This window comes from Momordica charantia, assembly GCF_013281855.1.
Source record: "Momordica charantia cultivar OHB3-1 chromosome 1 unlocalized genomic scaffold, Mcharantia_2.0 BLBB01000001.1, whole genome shotgun sequence".
In the NCBI taxonomy this organism is placed as follows: domain Eukaryota; kingdom Viridiplantae; phylum Streptophyta; class Magnoliopsida; order Cucurbitales; family Cucurbitaceae; genus Momordica; species Momordica charantia.
The window spans coordinates 17,363,021-17,388,143 of NW_028275157.1; the positions used below are offsets into that span (position 1 = coordinate 17,363,021).

Below are 25,123 nucleotides of genomic sequence, written 5' to 3' on the forward strand. Positions count from 1 at the left end.
ATTTCCTAGCGACATTATACATTACACTGCTTGAGGATGTTGGTCTTTTAGCATTCAAACCGACCTTGTTCCTATGGACCCAATGTTGAAACTTCAACTTTCTAATACAAATTTGCTTACTGATGCCACTGTTTACAAAAGGTTAATTGGCAAGCTTCTTTATTTGACTATTTCCTAGCCCGACATCACCTTTGTGGTCCACAAACTCAGTTAGTTTGTTTCCAAACCTTCTAAAGGTTCATTTGGCTGTTGCTTATCATTTGTTGTACGCTATCTAAAAAATGAGCCGGGTCAAGGAATTTTTCTTCCTGCTTCTTCTACTTTTCAGTTGCGTGCCTTTGTGGACTCTAACTGGGCATCTCGTCTTGATTTAAGAAAGTCTACCACTGGTTTCTATGTATTTTTAGGTGATACTTTAGTTTCGCGGAAAATCAAAAAGCAGTAAACTATTGCTAGATCATCAGTTGAGGCAAAGTATCGTGCATTGGCAATGGCTTCTTGTGAGTTAGTTTGGCTTTCTCACCTCTTATCATATTTACAGATTGTTTTTTCTACATCAGCTCTTTTGTTTTGCGATAATGAAGTTGTTGTTCACATTGCCTCCAATCCCATTTTTCATGAACGAACTAAGCATATAGAATTGAAATGTCATTTTGCTCGTGACAAGATTTTGGAGGGTTTTATTAAGCTCTTGCCTATACGTTCCCAACTACAGTTGACAGATTTCTTCACCAAAAGCACTCCCTGTTACAATGTTTTTCTCTTTACTATCCAAAATGGGAGTTTTAGACATTTACTACTCATCTTGAGGGGAGTATTAAACTAATTATGTATTAGTTGGAGAGTTAAAGTTAGTTTGATAACAAACTGTAATAAAATATTTGAGAGATCAATACATCATCATAATATTTTTACTCTCGATTACTTGTGATATATAAATCAAAAAAATCATTAAAAAAACATTTAATGGGTAAATAAAAATTTTACACATTTTAGGTAAGTTGAAGAAAATTTTATTATTAATATTATGTTTAAATCAGTAATATTTTATTAATATTTTAAATTATAGTCCAATGAAATATCGGTCCATATTCCTAATTATGTTAAATGTAGAACAAAATTACTTAATTATACTTAGCCTCATTTTATCAAATAGTGATTGAACTATTGATTTTTAAGATGATAATAAATATTGCATATTGAATAAAAGCGCTATGTTTGAATTTGACAAGATTATCTCTCATTCTCATTTATTATCACTTCACTCATGCAACGTCTTTTCAACATCGCAACCAATAATCGAACCAAATTAAAGATTTGAATACATCCTCACAACTAAAAAAAATAAAAAACAAGAAACAAAACACCCCACACCCACGTGTGCACAAAGAATATTTCCAAAAAATCACTAAACTTGGCATTGCAAGAGCTGAGCTAGACAAATATAGATATAGAAGAAGCTCCAAAAGACAAGTTCTTTTGAATGCTGAGAGAGAGAGATGACTAAACTTAGTTAAACAAGAACGAAGTTCGAGTTCTTCTTTTCCCCTAAAACAAAGGGAACACTGAGCTGTTGAATGACCCTTTCAACATTTCCACTGCAAAAATCTCAATCCCATCCACATTTATTTCACACCTTACGCCTATATATACAATCACCAATTCATCAACTAATTCATCACACCCCAACCCAATACTTCTCTGATCTCTCTCTCTCTCTTCTACACCCACAAAACTTATACCATAATAAAACTTGCCTATGGCCGGAGGCATGTTTGTCCCCGCCGCGTGGGCCGCCGTGATCACCGTCGCCGCGGTGGCCGCTGGCGTTTCTGCGGGAGGCACACTCGGAGTGAACTGGGGAACGCAAGCGTCGCACCCATTGGACGCGAACACCGTGGTGAAGATGTTGAAGGATAATGGAATAAAAAGAGTGAAGCTTTTCGATTTGGATTCCGTGGCTAATCTATCTGCCTTGGCCGGTACCGGAATTAAGACCATCGTCGGCGTCCCGAATTATCTCCTTCAGACATTTGCAACCGACTACAACCTTGTCAAAGATTGGGTTAAGCAAAATATTTCTGCTTACATGGGTGACGGCGGCGTTGATATCATATACATCGCCGTCGGAAACGAACCATTCTTGGGTGCTTACAAAGGAATGTACACCAACACCACATTCCCGGCCATGCAGAACGTACAGAAAGCTCTGGAAGCCGCCGGCCATAGCGACAAAATCAAAGTCACAACACCCTTAAACGGCGACGTTTACCAATCCTTTTCCAACCTCCCTTCCGACGGCAGGTTCCGAACCGACATCTACGACCCCATGAAGCAAATAGTCCAATTCCTCGACAAAAACAAATCCCCATTCATGATCAACATCTACCCTTTCATCAACCTCTATCAAAACCCCGGCTTTCCATTCAATTATGCCTTCTTCGACAACGACGGAAAGGTCAAAGACAGCGTCATCGACGACAAGGGCACCATTTACTACAACGTCTTGGACGCGCATTACGACACGCTGACGTATTCGCTGAAGGAAATGGGCGTTAACGACATGAAAATCATCATCGGAGAAGTGGGGTGGCCGACGGACGGGAACATATTTGCGAACGTGACGTTGGCGAAAAGATTCTACAACGGGCTGTTCAAGAGAATGGCGTCCAACAAAGGGACTCCAATGAGGCCGAAGGAGAATTACGAGGTGTATATGTTCAGCCTTTTGGACGAGAACATCAAGAGCATTGACCCGGGGAATTTCGAGCGCCATTGGGGGATTTTCCGATACGACGGGACCCCCAAGTTCGCGATGGACTTTTCCGGGAACGGGGCGGATAAGATGCCGGTGGGGGCGAAGGGGGTGGAGTATATGAAGAATCAGTGGTGTGTGATTGCGGATAATGTGACTGAATTGGGTGCGAGCATACAAAAAGATGTGTCGTGGGCGTGCGAGCATTCGGAATGCACCAGCTTGGGGTACGGGTGCTCGTGCAACAACTTGGGCGTGCGAGGGAATGTTTCGTATGTTTTCAATATGTATTATCAGATGCAGGATCAGAATCCGGCGGCGTGCGGCTTCGGAGGGGCGGCCAAGATTGTGACCAAGAATGCAACCGTAGGGGACTGCTTGTTTCCGATACAGATTACGGGGTCCAGCGGCAGCACCACCGCAAGTTCCAGCCCGGGCGGGAGCCCAAGCGGGAGCCCGGGCGGCTCCGGCAAGAGCGCCGGGGAGAGCTTGAGGATGAGGGCGGCGGTGGCGCTGGTCGGGCTTGTGGTGTTCAGCCTGTTTGCATTTTAGTGTGAACAATAATGGGGGTTTACACTTATTTATTTATTTTTTGCATGTGTTTTGTTTTGTTTTCGTGTTTCAGATCAGTTGAGATTTGGTTTAGGACAATTTTGAAGGAGGTATTTGCCTCTTGATTTTTTTTTTCTTTCTTTTTTCTTTTTGGTATTTGTCAGGAAAGACAAAATTTTTGTAGCTTTAACTTCACAGTTCTATTGAAAGAGGAATAAATTTCTTTTCAGTATGCAACAAACAATTCTATTGATGAAAGTTCGAGTTGAAGGAAATTGAAATTAGAGACCAAATTCATAATTTTCGTACTTGAAACGATGTTCCACTACATGTTGATCGATAATTCAAAGAAATTATTTCTCAAAAGATTTTTTTGGAGCCGGAATAAATTATTTCTCAAAATCTAGTAAATAAGTTTTTGATCCGAGAAGCTTTTTTTTAGTAAAAGAAGAGAAGCATGTCTTAATTTCCGGGTAGAAGAGGAAGAGATAGATATCTTAATTCTTAATTTGTTGAGTTAGTGGGCGCCATTGGTCGGAAGAGATAGATATCTTAATTCTTAATTTGTTGAGTTATATATGCTCAAGTTGGCAATACAAATCAATCTAATCGAATTAAACTTATTTACACTTTTAGGTATTCTTAGTTTGAAAAATCAATGAATGAGAATCAAAATTTTCATTTCATTATATTTGATATTGTTTACTAAATAGTAAGAATAAAAACAATTCATGAGACGACTCACCTCGAACTTTGTAATCACTATGCTCAAAATGATGTAAAATCTCATTGATCTCTCCAACCTCATAAATCTCATTTTCATTATTCCTTATCACGTAATCCTCCACCTTTATAATTTTTACTTTTTCTCTCTTATCTATTAGTGACACCATTACTTTTAAATTAATTGTTTTATATTTTTATTATTTTTTATTTATACTAATAATATTTTATTCTGATAATAAAACATTTTATTAGTTGATTGTGATTTATTATACAATATTATAAATTTTTATTTAATTTTTAATTAGTTAATTTTACTTTTGTTATTGTTAATTAATAGTAATACATTTTTTTTAAATGAAATTCATTATTATTAAATATTATAACAATAAAGTTTAATAATATTTTTATTTTAAATGATGGTTGTTCTAATAAAGAGATTGTATTGTTTGATGTTGTTTTATTTTATTTTAATTATTTATTATTTGTTAATATTAAATAAAACTGTTATAATAAAAAATATTTAAATAGTAATAAAATAAAATAAAATTTTATTATTAATTAAATTAGAAAAAGATGATCACAATAATATATTTGCAATTAGCTATAAATAAGAAAGAGGTATACTAGTAATATTGTAATATGTTTGATTCCTATTTCGACTATCTAGACAATTTTAGTAAACAACATCAAAAAATTTCTAATTCAAATTCTAGAAAATTTATAATAAACAATATAAAAAAGAAATAATATTCATTCTAATTCCTCGTCATTTCGATCATTACAACTAGTGAGTGGGACGTTAGTTGGCAAATGGCCCTTCTGGCGCCCAATTGGCAACCAGCCTTAGTATCATCGACAAATCTCTCTCGTTTCTCTTATCTTAATTTATTGAAATGTACAATTGGTTGACAAGTCTTTTAAGTAAATTACATCTTCATCCATCAAGATATATATAATGTATTGTTAGAGATATCTAATATTAATAATTAAATATATCATAATTGGTTAGCTTAAGCTTTTGGATTCAGGGGTGGTTTATTCATATTTAAGATGATATAAAATTATACTAAGAAAAGATGGTACAAGTAGTAGGAGATCATGTATTATTTACTCCTCATTTATTTATATATATATATATATATATATATATATATGACTTAATTTACCATAATAATGCATAAGCTATAATTGATTTTTGAGAAATTTCACTTCAAAGCACAAAAAAAGTTAAAAGGAAAGAATCAAAGAGTAGTTCAATACTTTGCTTTCCAAAAATGGTTAGCGTGGTAATTGGACGAATAGGACAAATATAGAAATAGAAAAGCTCCGAAATACAAGTTCTCTTTTGCATATGCATGGCTAAAGAGAAAGAGAGATGGCTAATTTTTTATTATTTTTATTTTTGGTTAAACAACAACCAAGTTCATGTTCTTGGTTTTCCCCTAAAACAAAGGGGGAATTGAGTTTGCTTGACCCTTTGCAGCTTAATTCCAGTAGGAAATCTGAATCTCTCAACCTAAATCCATAGCTGGGCCTATATATATACACACACATATAATCACTGATTAATAAATTGTAATCCAATACCGTACCTAAAAGAGGCTCTCTTTACAATTTTTATATTAATTAACCAACCGATTTAAAATGTAACCAGCTCATGGCCGGAGGCATGTTCTTCCATGCCGTGTGGGCCGTCGCGATCGCCGTGGCAGCGGTGGCAGCCGGCGTTTCTGCGGAAGGCACACTCGGAGTGAACTGGGGAACGGTAGCGACGAACCCATTGGACGGGAGCATCGTGGTGCAGTTGCTGAAGGATAATGGAATAAAAAGAGTGAAGCTTTTCGATTTGGATTCCGCGGCTAATCTATCTGTCTTGGCTGGTACCGGAATTAAGACCATCGTCGGCATCCGTAATGAGCTCCTTGAGACATTTGCAACCGATTACAACCTTGTCAAAGATTGGGTTAAGCAAAATATTTCCACTTACATGGGTGAAGGGGGTGTTGATATAATATACATCGCCGTAGGAAACGAACCATTCTTGGGGAATTACCAAGGGAAGTACGTCAATACCACATTCCCGGCCATGCAAAATGTACAAAAGGCTCTGGAAGCTGCCGGACATAGCGACAAAATCAAAGTCACAACGCCATTGAACGGCGACATTTACGAAACCCCAACTAACCTCCCTTCCGACGGCAGGTTCCGAAGCAACATTTACGAGCCCGTGAAGCAAATAGTCCAATTCCTCGACCAACACAAATCTCCATTCATGGTCAACATCTACCCTTTCATCAACCTCTATCAAAACCCTGGCTTTCCATTCAATTACGCCTTCTTCGACAACGACGGCAAGCTCGACAAGAACAGCTTCGTCAACGACAAGGGCACCATTTACTACAACATGTTGGACGCACATTACGACACGCTGACGTGGTCGCTCAAGGACGTGGGCGTAACCGACATGAAAATCATCATCGGAGAAGTGGGGTGGCCGACGGACGGGAACATATATGCGAACACGACGGTAGCGAAGAGATTCTACAGCGGGCTGTTAAAGAGAATGGCGTCCAACAAAGGGACTCCAATGAGGCCGAATGAGGATTATGAGGTGTATATGTTTGGCCTTTTGGACGAGAACAACAAGAGCGTTGACCCGGGGAATTTCGAGCGCCATTGGGGGATTTTCCGGTACGACGGGACCCCCAAGTTCGCGATGGACCTTTCCTTGCAGGGGGTGGAGAAGATGCCGGTGGCGGCGAAAGGGGTTCGGTATATGAAGGATCAGTGGTGTGTTATTGCGGATAATGTGACTGATTTGGGAGCGAGTAATATACAAAAAGATGTGTCGTGGGCGTGCCAGAATTCGGATTGCACGAGCATGGGTTATGGGTGCTCCTGCAACAACTTGGGTGCGCGAGGGAATGTTTCGTATGTTTTCAACATGTATTATCAGACGCAGAATCAGAATCCGGAGGCGTGCGATTTTGGAGGGGCGGCCAAGATTGTGACCAAGAATGCAACAGTAGGGGACTGCTTGTTTCAGATACAGATTATGAGGGCTGCGAGTGAGAGCCCGAGCCCGAGTAGAAAGGCTGGCGGAAGCCCGAGCGACAGCGCTGGAGAAAGGTTGAGGATCGGGGCGGCGTCCGCGGTGGTTGGGCTTATCTTCACCCTATTTGCATGTCTGTGGGGACACGATTTGCACTTTTTTGTTTAATTTATTTATTTTTGTGTCGCATTTCAGATTTGGTTTAGGACAATTTTGAAGGAATAATACTTACCCGGATTCTTTCGGTGGATCATTAATAAAAAAAATTTGATATATTTTTAGTTTTATAAAAGTTGTAATAAACGTCTTCTTTTCTATTTTTCTTTTTGAGAGTTATCTACAAGATTATAAATTATTTGATATTTTTTATTTTTTTCCCTCTCTATGTATATAGTGTATATTTCTTTCTAATTGAGAAGAATTCTTTATTATTCGAGTATTTTATAAAAGTCTACACATGGATAAACTTTTATACTATACTAATCAAATTTACAAAAATAAGTTTGATCTGTATACTTAAATAATTAATTTATAATTCGATACAAATATTGTATAAATTATAAACAATTATTATTAAATAATTTTATGTTTTCTTTTTATAGAATATATATATATACATAACATGATTTTCTATTTTTGAGAATCGTTGCAACTATAAAAATTGTTTTAATATTTGTTTTATTGCAACTTGGTTTTAAACTTTTAGAAGAACAAAACAATCCAAGATAAAAAAAAAAAGCGTATAATAATAATAATAATAATAAAATCTTGCATTTTAACTTTTTAGTTTTTATTTTTTTCAAAATCGAATATTTGCCCAATTGTAAACTATTTATGTAAAGGGGCTACGAGAGGAGAGATTTTCTCCCCATTGCACCTTTTTTTTTTCATTCACTTTCTTTAATTGTTTTTCTTAAATATTTTATATCTAAATAAATATCTCTATTTTAAAAATATTTAAAACTATAGAGTGTAGATTTATTTTATTTTATTTTTACTAAAATTTGTTTATATGGCTCCCTTTTGTATTTTAATTTTCTAAAATTGAAAAATTATTTTTCTCTTAAGCCATTTGTTACGGACTTCTTTCCAATTATAACTAAAATATTGCATTCAAATAAATGTAAGTATCTACTACAACTTTTTTTTACTTTTTATTTTGTAATGAGTTGAATAAGCCTTTTATTAAAAAAAAAAAAGTCATCGTCAATTGTAACGGAGTAAATAAATTATAATTTCCAATTTCCAATCAAATCATTTATAAACATTTTTCTTGTAGGAACAAAAAATTTAATTATTGTAACAAAAAAATGCGTTAAAAAATATAATTGAATTTGTATAGCTTTAACTATATATTAGTAGAACAATATTTTATCAATATGAACATAGCTCGACAATAACTAAGATGTTCTTTTCCCCTCTAGGTCGAAGGTTCAATCTCCTATATTCCCAAATTATTGTACTAAGAAAACAATAATTTCGATCAAAATATCTACCTTTTACTGACCACTATTGGGGAGAGTCACGCACACATGGATAAAATTATACTAGGCAATTTCAACAATATAATATTTAGGCATCAACTTTCTATTACTCGTCTTCCTAAAAACTTTTCATTAACTACCCTTCAAAATTTGATAGCTATTGATTTAAAAAAGAACAATAAAAAATATCTCTTCTCTCCCCTTTTATTCATTTATCTCTATAAAAAAACATAATCATGATTAGTAGCAGATACTTCGGAATCGGGCACATAAATATTACTGTTTTCTAAAAATGACTATAATAACATATGACAAATACTTTTCTTTTAAGATTTTTTTAAGTATAAGGTGTGTGCGAATGAGAATTTGAACCAACCACTTTTGATTTAGATATATGACTTACCTGTTTAATTTCATGGTAATTTGATTTGTTTTCTTCCGTAAAGAACAGACAAATATATCTCATTCTACGCTCCAACCAATTAAGTTCAACTTCTTCCCCGAAACAAAGAGGAACCGACCAAATTTCTTGAACCTTCAACTCCGACCAGAAATCTGAATCCATCAAAACTAAACACATAACTAATTCTCTCTCAACCATCCACTAATTAACCAACTCGATTCAGCACAGAGCCTATATAAACCATGCTTCCATCTATTGAGCCCCGCAGCTGCATTGATCTAAAACGTAAACCTCAATTGCCTTACACACACATCTCACCATGGTTGGAGCCATGTTCCTCCCCGCCATGTGGGCCGCCGTGATCGCCGCCGCAACGCTGCTCGCCTGCGTCGGCGCAGAAGGCGAAATCGGCGTGAACTGGGGAACAATTGCATCGCACCCATTGGAGGCAAGCGTGGTGGTCAAAATGCTGAAGGATAACGGAATAAAGAAAGTGAAGCTCTTCGATTTGGACTCGGTGGCTCATCTATCAGCCTTGTCTGGCACCGGCATCGAGACCATCGTCGGCGTCCCTAATTATCGCCTTCAGAAATTTGCAACTAACTACGACTACGTCAAAGATTGGGTTAAACAAAATATTTCTGCTTACTTGCATGAAGGGGGTGTTGATATCAAATACATCGCCGTCGGAAACGAGCCATTCTTGGCGGCTTACAAAGGAGATTACGTCAACATCACATTCCCGGCCATGCAAAACGTGCAGAAAGCCTTGGATGCGGCTGGCCATGGCGACAAAGTCAAAGTCACTACACCGCTAAACGGCGACGTTTACCAATCCTTCTCCAACCTACCTTCCGACGGCAAGTTCCGCGCCGACATTTACGATTCCATGAAGCAAATAGTTAAATTTCTCGACGAACACAAATCGCCTTTCATGGTCAACATCTACCCTTTCATCAATCTCTATCAAAATCCCGGCTTTCCGTTCAATTACGCCTTCCTTGACAACGACGGCAAGGTCAAAGACAGCGTCGTCGACGACAAGGGCACCATTTACTACAACGTCTTGGACGCACATTACGACACGCTGACGTGGTCGCTGAAGGACATGGGCGTAAACGACATGAAAATCATCATCGGAGAAGTCGGGTGGCCAACGGACGGGAATATATACGCGAACGTGACGTTGGCGAAGAGATTCTACAACGGGCTGTTCAAGAGAGTGGCGTCCAACAAAGGGACACCAATGAGACCGAATGAGAAATACGAAATTTACCTATTTAGTTTTCTGGACGAGGACGTCAAAAGTGTTGACCCGGGGAATTTTGAGCGGCATTGGGGGATTTTCCGATATGACGGGACCCCCAAGTTCGCGATGGACTTTTCCGGAGAGGGTGTGGAGAAGATGCCGGTGGCGGCGAAGGGGGTGGAGTATATGGAGCGTAAGTGGTGCGTTGTTGCAGATAATGTGACTGATTTGGGTGGAGATATACAAAAAGATGTGTCGTGGGCGTGCGAGCATTCGGATTGCACGAGCTTGGGGTATGGGTGTTCATGCAACAAATTGGATGCGCGAGGGAACGTTTCGTATGTTTTTAATATGTATTATCAAATGCAGAGCCAGAACCCGGAGGCGTGTGGTTTCGGAGGTGCAGCGGAGATTGTGACGACGAATACAACGGTTGGGGACTGCTTGTTTCCGATAATGATTAAGAGCGAGGGCGACGCCAGTGCGGGCCCAAGCGGGAGCCCCGGCGCGAGCCCGAGCGACACGAGCAAGAGTGCTAGCGAGAGGTTGAGGATCGCTGTAGCGGCAGCGCTGGTTGGGCTCGTGCTGTCGAGCCTACTTGCATTCTAGTGTCAACAATCTTGTTTATTTATTTATACACATTATCGTCGTATTTATGGATAATTTTCTGACTAATACGCTAAATTACTAATCAAAATGTAGAGGTTGACCTATTGGAAAATTGAAAGAAAAAAAAAAGATGAAATCTATAATTACGTTTATGAATTGATTTTTATTTTTTTTAGTACAACATGTGGGAATGAAATTTCGGACTCACAATCTATTAATTGGATATATTTACACATTACGCTGAGCTATACTCATTTTGGCACGAATTAGTTATTTCTTATATATTGGTTGTTTGAAAATAAAAATGGAATAAAAACGATAAAAAGATACGGTGCAAAATAAAAAATGAAAAATAAAAATAAAAAATAAAAATTTAGAGAACTATAATAAATGATTTTTTTTAGTATAATGGGTGAGAATAGATAATTCAAACTTATGATTTCTTTCAATCTTATATACAGTTGCTACTGTTGAGTTCATGTTGGCATAACAAATGAATTAAAAGATAAAATAAGTAGTCAAATGAGATAAAGTTTTTTTCTCTATAGTCTTATAGTGTGTGTAATATATATTATTTATTATTTTTAGATATATATATTATACTTGTGATTACCCAAAGTATGAAAGCAACTTGGGTATCCCTCAAATTAATTAAGCATAAATTTACCTCGTTCATCTCCAATAAATAAATGAAATAAAATAAAAGTATTGAATTTCTATAGCTTTTTCTAGTTGCCTCTAAGTCGCTCATTCGTGCTGCATCGTTTCCATAGCCACGGTCACGACCACAACCGTCACCACCACCATGTGGCCACACGAGAGAAGGGCGTCAAGAGATATTTTGGCTCGTGGAAAATACTCGGGAGTTCCATTTTCCACTATCACCAAGCATTAAATATTTGACAACTTATCATTTTATTAAAATATTTTTGACTTTTTATTAAAATACTTTTTTTTTATATTTTTCATTATTAAATGTGAGATATTTAATTGCGGCAAAAACATGATTCATTAAGGGAGTTAAACCATTTTCCTTTGGCTCGTCTTTCGACTTTCCGAATCGAAAGAACCGTTCGGTTCGATTGATTAAGAAAATCGAACCGAATCCAATGGATTTGTCCCCGTAGTTGTCGAATTTCCCTTTGGCGCTCAATTGGAAATCATCCATAAGTACCGCGCAATTCTATTATCCCTTCGTTCTTTCATTCAAATCTGTAGTTGGTTCACAATCATTTGTTTCCTTCTCAGAACCTCCATTCCCACAATAAATTATCTTCTGTTTTCACGGTGATCCTCTGTCGGTGAATATGTATGAAGATAACTTCGTGCACGTTTGAATCTGCGGGAAACCTAAATTTACTACCTCCTCAAATCTACGGAGCGTGGTTGTCGTGGATATTGGTTTGATTCTCACTCTCTTTCACTGATTGTCTCTGAAAATTTAATGTGTTGAAGTTTTCAGAAGTCTAGTTCCCTCATTTCTTCTGCTTCTTCTTTTTACTCAGCTAGTTTTGTTGGAACCTGTCTGCCAACAACTTTTTGATTGTTTGGTTCAGAAAAAACAAAGTATTCATTCTGTGCTCAAGCTCTGGTTTTGGTGGTGTTCAAATGGCAAATAGTAAATATGAGTACGTAAAGCTGTTCGAAGTTGATGATGAGGTGATGCTGCCCAATCTGATCGTCGTTCGAGTTTATGGTCTTGATTTTCGAAGGTTTTCTCACCTAGTAACTTTATATTGCATAATTAAACATTTAAGATATTATACTAGTGATTGAAGTATGAGAGCATTGAATTTGTATGGTTTTAGTTGGGTGAGAGATTCATGTGGAGGTAAGTAATCCTTTGACCAGTTGAGCTAATACTCATGTCAGCTTTTGAGGCTTCTCTTAGTCACCTAAGTCGTTCATGATAGCATTTTCTTTGTGTCTGCATCAACCTTATCCTTGAAAGGGTTGACAACTTCACCGTAAGATGATAAGCTTCTTGATTGCCTCGGGTGAGAGGCACATAAATTACATCTAGTGAAGTAAGGCACATAAATCATAATGCAGAAAAACATAATATATTTTAAAATAGAATAGAAGATAGGTATACGGGATTACAGATGATGAAATATATGATTGGGCATTAACATGTTGGCATCTGATAAAATTACTTTAATGGCATATATTTTCAAGAAAAAAATGAATGAAAAAGGAACATATCGATTAGAATTTAGCTTTGATTAGCAGTAGGGGATAAACTGTCCTGTAAACATCCCAAGAGACTGCCATAACCTTAAGTTAATGGATTCCTATGCATATATAAATGATTAGTGCCTTTATGTTTATTGTCTATTGCAATATTGCTCATAATCGTTTTCCCTTCATTCCCAGGTTCTCTGAAGTTCATGGGTTTGTGAAGCCAAATGACGAAAATGCTGTGAAGCTGATGAATCATTGTGCAATGGCCATAATGGAAATGTTTTCAGATGTAGTATTTGCATATGGGTTTAATGATGAGTACAGGTGATCCGTTAGTCATTTATTATGTCATCTCCACTCTTTTAGCTATTTATCAGAAAATTTATTGTTTCTTTTGACATTATACCAATCATTGATGTATTCATGTGTAACAGTTTTATCTTTAAGAGGACAACCAAGTTCTATCAAAGGCGTGCCAGGTTTCTCCACTGATTTATGGTCTTCTGTTTTGATTTTTGATTTTTCCTTTTTTTTTTCTTTTACAACCTTCATTTTGAACTCAACGTACATGTGATGTAAAGAAAAATCCTGTTATCCTCCATTGTTGGGCATCGTGGATTCGTGCACGAGGATTGATTTTTGCATGCAATTATAATGGGTGTTTTTTTTATCCTTTACTTTCTTTTTTGGGTCTGATCCCATACTTTTGATTGTTCTAAGATTTGAGAATTAGATTTGTTTCTAATTAAGCTCTAGGAATCTGGGACAATGAAGATTTTTCTTATGAGGAGTTGAATGATAGAATGTTATATGGTAATAAATATATAGCATTGAGATTCTTTCTCTCGGGGTATTAAGACCATTGGTAAAAGAGTTATCAAGAGAAACAATTTGGTAGTCACTCCTTCCAAGAGTATTATAATTGAGCATCTTATCAAAGAACAACCCTAAAATTTCTTACAAAAAAGTCCCCCAACAAGAACCGATTGCAATGAAAAATAATTTCTAAATAACATAACAAGAAGCTGCATGACGTCTTACAATCTTTAATCTTTCTTCCTAATGAGCTTCTTATCCTACAAAAATAAGTTGATTCCTTTATGTCTTTGGACCCCAAAAAATACCCTAAACCCTAAACCACAATAATCCACAATAATTTTGCATTCATTTTCATCCCATGACCACAAAGCATCATAAAGACATTGTTCTTTGCTACCAAGGAAAAGAACGTAGCTATTATTGGATGATATTTATTTACTTGTTATTTCACACTGGTATCAGTTTTAATTTATGAGCTGTCATTGCTTTCTCAAATCAAAGCTTGGAAATATGAGTTTCCGTTCCATATTCTAAATTTTGGTAAGAAAATTGTTTTATTTTTCTAAATTGAAAAAAAAATGTTTCTTATCATTTACCAAAATAATTTCGGTTCCTTATAATAACTATATTCCTTTTCATTTATTAATTTTCTTATTTTGTCAAAATTTATGTTGATATCCTTATAAATTGGCCTCATGCAGCAAATTATATTCGCTCATTGTATCTTCCTTCACCTCTGTATATATAACAAAATGGCAAGAATTCTTTCCTCAGAAGAACTTGAGATACCCACCATCATTTCGTGCACATGTAGTATGTTGTGCTACTACGGTAGTTCTTCAAGCATATCTTGCATGGAGACAACAATTCTGTAAGTGGTTGCATTTTGGTGTGAAACACACAATATTCCTTCTTAAAGATGCAGGACCTATTGTAAGATCTTCAAATGGATTCCTCTTTGTTTGGGTTGGCAAGTAAAATGTGCATATTTAAACCTTGCAAATTCACATTTTTTTAGGTCATACTAATAACTTGGACAATACATGCTTTTGGAAGCTGGTTGAATGTGGGAAGACAGACAAGGAAGCTTATGATTTTCTAAAGGTGCTAAATTGTAGTTCTTGTATTTGTGTGCATTTGTTCATTTTTTAATGTTTGGTTTTCTAGTATGAAAAATTGTCCCTCCCCCACCCCCACTCTCTCTCTCTCTCGTATAAGCATTAAAACAAGAATGGTTCGTTTCTCCCCCTCCCCATTTCTCTCTCCTAAAAAACCTTGCATGGAACTTCGAAGGAACTGTTGGCTTTTAATTATTCTTACAAGAATGGTTTTTGACTTGAAAGGAACCAATCACAGCAAGACAAAGTTAAGGATGACGAGTTCAAAGTAGAAGTTAATGGAAAATATAGAGTAGTAGAGCTAGGATAAATGGACTTTACTTTGGTAGAGATATTCCTTCATTTCATTGGAAATCAGAATGTGACTTTGAATTAAGTGAATAATTGCTTCAAATATTTGATCGACAGGAATAGATTGTACTTTCCCTTATTGACAAATTTTTGGTTTCTCAGATGTTTGGCTGAGTAAATTACTTTGGACCATTTACCTATACATTTAGAAGCTTTATGTCCTGTATTTCTAAATGTTATGGATTGGTTCTAGATTCAATATTGAGCACCCTCTTCGTCTCCCTTCTAGTTTGATGTCTCTCCGGCATTTTGTGCACAGTTATCTGAATTGTTTCCGAGTCAAGTATGCCAAGATTTATTTCCTTCCTGAAAGATTCGACTTACCCAGACTTACTGTTTATTTGCAAATTTTGCAGGTTACAGAGAAGAAAGAGAAGCATGAGCTGCTTTTTCAAAAGTTCAATATCAACTATGCAAATCTTAATGTAATGTTTCGTCAAGGATCCTGCATTTTCAAGACAAAGGTTCTGCTCTAGAAGAAAATGTTGATTGATTATTAAATTGATTTTTATTTTACTTGCCTATAGATTTTGCTTTATTGGAGATTGAAGTTCTAGACAAACAACATCAAACTATTTCGTTAGTTGTATGAAAGGAATTGAGAAGATTACTGAATATGCACTTGTATTTCTTCTTCTTCTTCTTTTTTTTTTCTTTTCGAGAATCTGTTTGCACCCTCATAATACGTCTAGAACTAGGATCATAAATGGTCATTGAGAAAATCACTGGGCATATGTGTTTCAGTATTTTTCCCAAAGAATCTGTTACCACCCTCATGGTGTGTACTGCGTTACTAGAAGTGGGATCATAAAATGAGTGAAATAAGGATTGTGCCGGCATTATCTTTGGCAATAACAGATATTCAGGAAAAAAAATGTAGGATAAGAAGCAATAAAATATATTTAATAACATAAACCTCTAATATATCTAATGTTATGCAATAGCTTGAACAATTTGGACACATACTTTATAGAATTGCAAGTTCATTCTACACTGTCTTTTTATTTTTTATTTTTAACATGCAATGTCATTTTAAAATTTTTATTTGAAAATTGAACATAATTTTCCAAGTTATTTTTAGCTAGAGAGTTGCTTGGTGGGCTGTGATTCTGCGAAGAGAATTATTTTCTTCTCATTGTCATGTTACAGGGTTCTCCTAACCGGTCTTTCTAAGAAGAAATTCTACTTTATTTAGGTTGAAGAGATAGTGAAGTACGATGAAGATGGCAATCCTGTTAAGAGATTACGGAAAAAGGCAACAGTAATTCATTCACCAAATATTACTGGACGAAGATTTTGGAATGAACATCCCATTCTCTTAAAGGAGCTTGGTGCTTTCACAAATGACATTGACAAAATAAATCCAGATTATGTTAGGTCCTTCCAAGTTGAGAACAAACTAATGCCATCTACATGGATTGTTATAAGAATAGATGGCTGTCATTTTCACAGGTAAGTTCATCAGATCCTCCAAGGTTCCTCTTTTCCCCTTTGAAATACACACTCTTTGCGGTTTATCTGCAGTTGAAGTTGAAACCTATATGATCCTAGTGGATTCATTCTTCTAATTGAATTACCTCTACAACCTGACCTCTCAACAAACTAGGATATTTTGTGAAGAGGATTGTTTTCGTACTACATATTTGTATTAACATCAAATTATATAGTGTGATCTTTTTGGAATTCATCTTGGAGCTTGCATAAACTTAAATTATATTTATGCTTTTGTAGATAAAATATTTTAGCTTGCAGCTAACATTTCTCAATGATGCTTTATCCTAGTTACAAGAACATATTTAATGTCCCATCGTAGTTTAATGAATGGGTTCATTCACTTTTATATGACTTGTAACCTTATAACTCATCGTCTTAGGCTTGGTAGATTCCAATCTTCAGGTAATTGAGAAACAATTTGGAAGAATACACGGTTAATTTCTTAATTGTTGGGGTCATACTTTGTTAAGGTGTTCTAAGCTTTAACATAAAAAGTGTTAATAATAGCGGATGGTAATTGTTTTCCACTTTATGAATAATGATAAATGAGAACACGTAGTATTGGGTATATGATACATTTTTTAATGGCTTGTTTATTGGAAATTTAAATATGATACTTAAGTGGCTTGGCTATATGGTTTTGGTAGATTTTCCGAAGTTCATGAGTTTGAAAAGCCAAATGATGAGCGAGCTTTGAACCTTATGAATTCATGTGCAGTGGCTGTAATGGAAGAACTTCCTGACTTGGTCTTCTCCTATGGTGTTAGTGATGAGTACAGGTATTTTTTCTATTTCGATTTTTATTTCAAAATTTCATTTTCCACATTTGTAGTCATGTTATAGGTTTATAATTTGCAGCTTTGTCTTGAAGAAGGATTCACAAATTTATGGACGCAGAGCTAGGTTTGTCCTGTTTTCTATTACATTTCTTCTACCTTTTTATGCTGCACTTTTATCCAGTCGGTAAAAATTTGAAGTTTCAGATGGCAGACTATAAGAAATATTTTTACCTTATCTATTCATGACAGGTTATCATTACTGTATGAGAATGGTTCCATATTGGTTTTATCAGGATGATGACCATTCATCTCGTTGTTTATTTGTTAAAGTTAAATGATTTCCTCAAACATAGGAAGTGTATCTAACAAAAAATGTGATAAAATTTATGACAGTGTATTGTCCTAATTGAAAATTGTGGGATATGTTTTTGGTAGAAAAAATCCCAACTCTTTATATGGGAAGAATTCTTTTTATATTGGTATCTAGTAAGTTTCTTTACCGTGATCTCTGTCCATTTTTGAGAGACTCTACCGTAACCGTGGAAGATGATGTTGGTTTGACATTATGGGAATGTGACCACATGTCTAGATTCTAAATTCTAAAAAAAATATATATATAGTTTCAATGCATAACTTGTGCTCTCTCTATCTATTGCCGTTTTTTTCACTCTCTCAGTCTCTGTTTACAGTTTTGAACTCGTAGTTTTCCTCCTTTTTGTCCTATGATACTATGTCCTTGTTTTGGTTAGAACTAAACCAGAGTTTTTAATGATAGAAGTAGAGAGTTTAGGATAGAGAGGTCTCGGTTTTTTATAACATATTGATTTTGGTTTAATTTTATGCTTCTTATTCTTTCTGTTCTGAGTTTTCTTGCATTTATACGAGTTATATGAGAAACATTTTAGTGAAATGGTGTGTCATTTATTAATGGATCACTTGAACAACCATCCTTGCAGTGAAATAGTGTCCATTATTGTATCATTATTCTCTTCCCTTTATGTAATGAAATGGAGAGAATTCTTCCCACATAAAGAGTTGAAGTACCCTCCTTCTTTTGATGGACGTGCTGTTTGCTATCCGTCACGTGAGATCCTTCTGGACTATCTAGCATGGAGGCAAGTTGATTGTGAGTACTATCTTATCAATATCAACCTAATCCTGACTTTTCAGGGAGTTCTTTACCTTGCAAGAATATTTATCATACGTTATTTTCTAATTCTCAGTGCTATATGTAAATTCAATTTATCTCCATAAAGTTTCCAATTAACTGGATGCCAATATGCTGGTTGTCCCTTTGAATTCACAGGTCACATAAATAATCAGTATAATACGTGTTTCTGGGAGCTTGTTAAGTCTGGAAAAAGTAAAAGTGAAGCTCAAGCCTATCTCAAGGTGCTAATTTGGTTCTTACTATTTTCTCTTTTTGGCTACTAATGTCCAGTGGAAACTATAGTGCCCATTTGGAATATCATGTGATTATGTGATACTAACTTATTTATTCTCAATTATTAATTTCTCGAACTCTGATCATAATGCAATATTGATATGGATTTTTAATGCTTCTTATGATGCAACACCTGACTTAGTTAACAGAAAATATGGAGTATGCAAGTGCCCCATATACTAATCATTTGGTACACCTAAATATGTTGAACATGAAGAATAGAAGAAATTTATGACCATTTTGAGCCGGTCGACTAATTTGCTCATTAATACAATGACTCAAAACATGAAAAGGACGGGTATCATTCAAACAAAACTGTTTCTTTCACCAAGGCCCAAGGGTTCTAGAGTAACTTGCTTATCATAATTCATAGGATTCTTCATTTAGCTCGCTATAATCATAATTCACAATTCATAGGATTCCCCTCGTTAGCTGATGGGCATTTGTCAGCTTTCTCAAGAGCTTTTGACATCACTCAATCTGTCTTTTAAATTTTATCTTATAGGGTACTCAAGCACAGGAGAAGGATCGCTTGCTTAACTTACAATTCAATATTTCTTATAATGAGTTACCACTCATGTTTCGCCAAGGCTCTTCTGGTTTCTGGGACAAGGTAGTTTTTTTTTTTCAATTTTTTTCTCCTTAATAATTATCTTCTTTGTTTATTCCACATCTAGTATACATATTTGCTACATAATGGTAGCTAAAAAAATCTTCACATTCTCTCTGGACCTAGTTTATGTATTGTCATATATTTATGAATATAATACTTTAGGGTCCCTGGTCAGTCATGTTCTAAAACTTGAGAGTTCTTTATAATGATCTCATATGATCAGTCATTTTTATATGATTCCAATCAAGGTGATTTTTTTTTTTTTTTTGAGCAGGAAGACGGTGCAGCGGTGAATGAAAATGCAGATGTTTTGGGAATTTCTAAGAGAAAAATTGTTGTTGTGCATTCTAATATAATTGAGCCAAATTTCTGGGAAGATCATCCATGGATATTGGATACTTGACTGAGATGCATTGCTTATTTAATTAATATCCTCTCTCTCTCTCTCTAGAGATTGTATAGAAATTTCGGTTCGTTTCTTATGTTTTAAAATACTGGTGAAGTTTCTGGTTTTATTGGCCTGATAAGATGAATCTGCAATAGGCTTTACTGATGCCACTTAAGATACTAGAAAGTTAGACAATATGTAGCTGAACATCAACTAATTTCTTTGAATTCACTCCACGGAAGCACAAAAATAAAGCCAATGGAGGATGGAAAGGTGCAGAACCGTTGAACTACATGATACTTAGCATATATAAACACCGTGACCACGTCCCTCATTTGTGAACAAAAATGTCATGAAAGAATTATACAAGAGTGATATTGGTCCGGCTCGTCTAGTCTCTTGCGTCGAAAATCTCGACTTTGATACAAAAAAAAAAAAGGAAAAAAAGAAAAAGCAGATATGAGACGAACCAAGTTCACGTCTTGTTTACTTGTCCAGAATTGGCTCTTTCAAGAGTGTGTTGCCATACTAAAAAAACATCGAAAAACTCCTCTCTATCTACAGGTGTGAGATTGTACAATCTAATACATGTCTCATTTGGTAGTGTTCTGGTCTTAGATTTTAAAATTTGACTTAGATATTGAAAAGGTATTTTAAGAAAGGTTATGAAATAAATAAATAGTTAAATTAAACTGATTTTTTATTTTTTATTTAGTACAACAGGAGATAGAGGATTGAACTCACAATCTCATGGTTGGAGGTTTATGCCAATTACTACTGAGCTATGCTTGCTTTAGCAAACTAAACTGAATTTTAAAACATTGTTAATTGAACATATATTCTTACACTTAGGTTCGTTAAATCACAATGAGTGATATGGACATTCTCTTTAAGGAGTGATATGGACATTCTCTTTAATCATTCGTATATCTTTGAAAAGGTAGGATTCCACCTCTTATAGAGAAGTCTTGGGAAGTGTAGTCCTAATCTGATGACCATATTTGATGTCAGTGGGTTTAGCCAAGTGCATCCCCCATTCCCAGATCCGCGTTGAGTTGGTCTACCTTTTGGATCAACAACGGGTAACTTTGTCCATACAACCTCATCCCAACTATCTTCTCCTAACTTCACTTATGTCGGCTTCCGAGAAGGAATGGATTACCTCTTGTTATGCAGTGAGAGATTTGAGTCGCCGTTAAACCTAAGATTAGAAAGTTTGAGTTTATGTACCTTATAATGGCACAGAAAATTGGCTATAAGAGTTTTATACTTAGTTTTTGGAATCATAGTTTTGTAAAAGTTAGTTTATAGTATAAAAAGTAAGTTTCATAAACGTGAGTTTAGGTGACCCATGAGATCAACAGACCTACAATCTAAAATAAGAAAACCTACATATTAAACACAAGCTTGACTTCTTAATCCTGAGTTGGATAAATCTAGCCTATGAGCCGAATACATCTCGTTAACGAACAAATAGTATCAAGTAAGGAACATGACATTGGCAAGAACTCATTGCAGACAAATAATAGACCGTTCCAAGAAAGCTGGTGTTAGGTTCCATCAATTGAACATGCAACTCCCAGACTCAGTATATCCATAACTTTGAGGAAAGAAAAACAGAGAGAGAAAGAATAAAGCATACAATCAGGTCTGTTTACTCTGATATTTCTGAATTACATAAAATTCAAATTAAATCACTATTAGCCTATTACTATATTCAAGCAACAATACCTCCACCGAGCTCTATCTTCTTTGTTCATTGTCATCAACAGCCCTGTATCGTCTCCATTTCAAGTCTGTCTCCATTCTGATATTGCTGATACATTATGAGTTAAGGAGACTCAAAGTAACCGCTCCACTGCACTCTGTTTTCTTTGTTTGTTATCATAAAACAGCCAATTCCCTTACAATGTGATTCTACATGGATGAACACCCTCAACAAGTTTTACACAAAGACCATTGAAGTGTGCGCCTGACATGAGCCCAAGCACACTTCAGAGTTATAATAGGATCAGAAGCATTGGTGTTCGTGTGGTCGCATTCAGAACACTCCTGAAACTAATAATCAGAGTCCTTTTCTTCTTTGCTTCACTTCTTGTATGAAAATTCAGCAGCAAACTCCTTCTCGAACTGTTCCCGTGATGCAGTTGTAGCTGACAACACGATATCGTCGATAAATTCCTTCTGAGGAAATTCATCAGGCACAACAGCCCGATACATCTCAAACTGCTCTGCAGCTTCTCTTTTTTTGTCTAGCAGACTGTATATGATTCCCTGCAAGAAACGCAGTTGGTTATATATTCTTCATCTCAGTATTTCGTCCTCTCCCCCAAACATGTCTCTTCACAGTTCAACATTCAGGAACTCTATTCAAAGACAATTGTCCTCTTCAATAAGCTAGCAATTACATTTTTCTGAAAATTCGATGTGCTGATGCTTGGCTAAATCGTAGATAAGGGTCAGAACCTCATCCCATACCTACTTTTCTTTTCCTCTTATTGTTCCCACTCATCAATTCTCTGTTTAAATTATTTTATTGACTTGAACCCATACCATACATAATCAATGTGCCAAGTACAAACAACCATATCCTTGGTGTAGAATCTGTAGATTGTTCAATTGGTTGAAATGAATGCCATTAGCCTCAAAATATACTTACTAATTGTTGACAAAGGATATATCAGTTATTAACGAAGTAAAAGTAGAGTTTCCTCCATATTTATGTGATCAAATAAGTAGCCTAGCAAGCTTGGGCATTAAACAAGTAGAGTGGAGAAGGATTAATCCAAAATTATAATAAATGAGATCGATAGTCTGTAAAATATGTTAGAACCTGGCAAAGATAAGGCCGAAAATCTCGTGGGTTCTCATCAACAAGATCTTGAAACTTCTTCAAGCCCTCTTCCAGTTCCCCCTGAAAGACATAGCTACCTTGTTGGACAAGAATCCATTGTGCAAGAATCAAGACGATAACTTTAGTACAAAAAAAACTCTACGATTATATATATTGGGAAGGAGATAGAGATGGAGAGTGAACTCTATCTAGTGGCTATTTAACAAACCATATCTAAATCACCATTGCCATCTCCACATTTCTACAAAAACCATATCTCTCTGGCCATAATTCAAAGCAACCAATCTTGATCACCATAGTCGGTTGGATAAGTTTTTAATACCAGACATCCAAACATTGCACCCTTTTAAGTAGATGTATTCAGTTTAAGAAGCAGGAGAACCCCACAGGTTGAATGAGAAAAGAAAGATATAAGTAGCAAGATTCATAGAACATAGAGAGAAAAGAAAAACATGAACTCGACCAAAAAGAAGTTGGCTCAAAATTCATAGAACATAGAAAACTAAGTAGCAAGCATTCTGGTTATCAGTCAAAATTTTTTTGAGAAAGCACAATGAATTACAAGTAACCTTCACAACATGCATTTGAGCAATTAGTATTCCAATGCTCCTCTGCTCAGTTACTTTTTTCTCGTCACGAGCAATATCCAGAGCCTTATTGAGCATATCAAAGACAGATTGACCTTCCTTGTTCTTATGCATCACTAATGCCAGACCCTGAAGAAAGTGCAAATTGGAAGAACTCAAATTATGCATTGACATAACTTAGTTCTACAGGTAGAAAGCTAGAAGGCACGATTCTCACATATGAAATCAGGATATTGAAGTTTTTATTTCTTATCAACATATCAATTAATATCTTCCCATGAGGGCTAAAAAACATTATAAGGCAATATCTTATATCAGTTCTAGTCTGAATGTTATATATGAGACTGAAGAATATCAACTGGCCTTCACTATTACAATGTATTCAGAAATTTTGGTGACCTTGATGTATTTTAAGTTGAATATAACTAAGGGCAAAAAATTATTAACTATTTTCACAGAAGTCATTTTCTAGCAGTTCTTGCTCAAAAACTTATGTCTAATTTCTACTTTCAAGTTCAATAATAAGAATCCATCTCGGACTCGGACTTGTTCTTCCCCATCCTCAGTCAGTTCAGTAAACGAATTGGCCAATAAAATCTCCAAGGCAAACATCAGACTTGCTAATCTACTGATAACATCATATTTTAATCAATTACAGTAAAATTTCCAGCTCCCAAATAATTAAATATGAAAACTGCTAATCTAGTGACAGAAATCCGCTATCCTCTCACACGATCAATCTAGAATCTTACATGCAAAGCTCTAACCAAAAGAGGTTTCTTCTCCAAAATTTCCATGAACAATCTTTTTGCTGTGTCCAGCTGCCCCATTGTCTCATAACAAAGAGCCATCAAAAGCCTCCATTCGACTTCCTCTGGCTCAAGATCAATCAGCCTCTGAACGTACTTAATGGCCTCCTTTGTCTTTCCACTCCTCATCTTCCCATACAAAACAGCTTTCAGAGTGTCAATATTTCTTGGCTCATGCTCCAAAATCCTCTCTCTCATCTCCTCTTCACTATCCTCACTTAGAGTATCAGTTTTCTCATCCAATGTTGGGCTTTTGCTGCTTCTCTGAGCAGGCAATGCCATGGCATATCTAACATTGAAACAACCCATGAAGATAAATGACCCAATAAGTAAAGCCACGAACTTCTCAAGGAAATATTTGGACAAATTTCTCTGGGATGGGGAAGAACGGCATGAATCGGACTCGGAGAGCTTGGAGACGGGAGGATTGAGAGTGGGGAAATGGAAAAATTTCGCAACTGCGTTGTAATTCTTCCGAAGACCGATGAACCGAGAGTTGGGCGATTTCCGGACATTGTAGCTGGAGACTTTGGGTCCGGGAAGTATAATTTGAGAACAGACCAAGAATGCAGAAGTTGAAGTTGAACCCATTTCTGCAGACCCGTGGAACCCAAGGAAGGATTTAATCATATGCTTAAATTATGGAGATTTTTATTTTTATTTTTTTTATGGCGAAATTTCACTCATTAAATTCTTTTCACAAAATTTGTATTTGGAAAATATATATATATTTTTTATTTTATGTCTAACTTAAATTATTTTTTGAAGTTTTAAATTTTCTTAAATATTTAAAATACATATTTATTTTACATAATAATCTCTACAGGGTTAAATTAAAAATTTAACCTCTAAA

General features: G+C 35.7%; 4 protein-coding genes and 1 pseudogene across 5 annotated transcripts; 4 read left to right on the forward strand and 1 right to left on the reverse strand.

Moving 5' to 3' along the window:
* Nucleotides 1–1,658: 1,658 nt before the first annotated feature.
* Nucleotides 1,659–3,567, forward strand: LOC111005798 (glucan endo-1,3-beta-glucosidase 8). Its single transcript, XM_022277433.2, has one exon. It carries the CDS (start codon nt 1,760–1,762, stop codon nt 3,305–3,307), a length of 1,548 nt encoding a protein of 515 aa, XP_022133125.2. The 5' UTR covers nt 1,659–1,759; the 3' UTR covers nt 3,308–3,567.
* A 2,026-nt stretch (nt 3,568–5,593) lies between these two features.
* On the forward strand, nt 5,594–7,446 carry LOC111005499 (glucan endo-1,3-beta-glucosidase 8 pseudogene; annotated as a pseudogene).
* Nucleotides 7,447–9,224: 1,778 nt separating this feature from the next.
* LOC111005372 (glucan endo-1,3-beta-glucosidase 5-like) lies at nt 9,225–10,748 on the forward strand. The gene is made up of 2 exons (XM_022276847.2): nt 9,225–10,514; nt 10,591–10,748. Exons 1-2 carry the CDS (start codon nt 9,292–9,294, stop codon nt 10,637–10,639), a joined length of 1,272 nt encoding a protein of 423 aa, XP_022132539.1. The 5' UTR covers nt 9,225–9,291; the 3' UTR covers nt 10,640–10,748.
* A 1,236-nt stretch (nt 10,749–11,984) lies between these two features.
* Nucleotides 11,985–20,147, forward strand: LOC111005370 (tRNA(His) guanylyltransferase 1). Of its 2 annotated transcripts, none has more exons than XM_022276843.2 (14): nt 11,985–12,231; nt 12,336–12,542; nt 13,207–13,338; nt 13,449–13,493; nt 14,535–14,704; nt 14,852–14,937; nt 15,659–15,766; nt 16,498–16,754; nt 17,444–17,575; nt 17,655–17,699; nt 18,532–18,701; nt 18,882–18,967; nt 19,525–19,632; nt 19,907–20,147. In XM_022276843.2, exons 2-14 carry the CDS (start codon nt 12,439–12,441, stop codon nt 20,033–20,035), a joined length of 1,572 nt encoding a protein of 523 aa, XP_022132535.1. In that variant the 5' UTR covers nt 11,985–12,231; nt 12,336–12,438; the 3' UTR covers nt 20,036–20,147. The 2 variants fall into 2 exon arrangements, with proteins under 2 accessions (XP_022132535.1, XP_022132536.1); XM_022276844.2 differs by having other exon boundaries at nt 12,387–12,542.
* Nucleotides 20,148–21,499: 1,352 nt separating this feature from the next.
* On the reverse strand, nt 21,500–24,902 carry LOC111005371 (Tetratricopeptide repeat (TPR)-like superfamily protein). The gene is made up of 4 exons (XM_022276845.2): nt 24,214–24,902; nt 23,444–23,590; nt 22,854–22,934; nt 21,500–22,294 (listed from the first exon to the last, which is right to left on the reverse strand). Exons 1-4 carry the CDS (start codon nt 24,898–24,900, stop codon nt 22,109–22,111), a joined length of 1,101 nt encoding a protein of 366 aa, XP_022132537.2. The 5' UTR covers nt 24,901–24,902; the 3' UTR covers nt 21,500–22,108.
* Nucleotides 24,903–25,123: the final 221 nt, after the last annotated feature.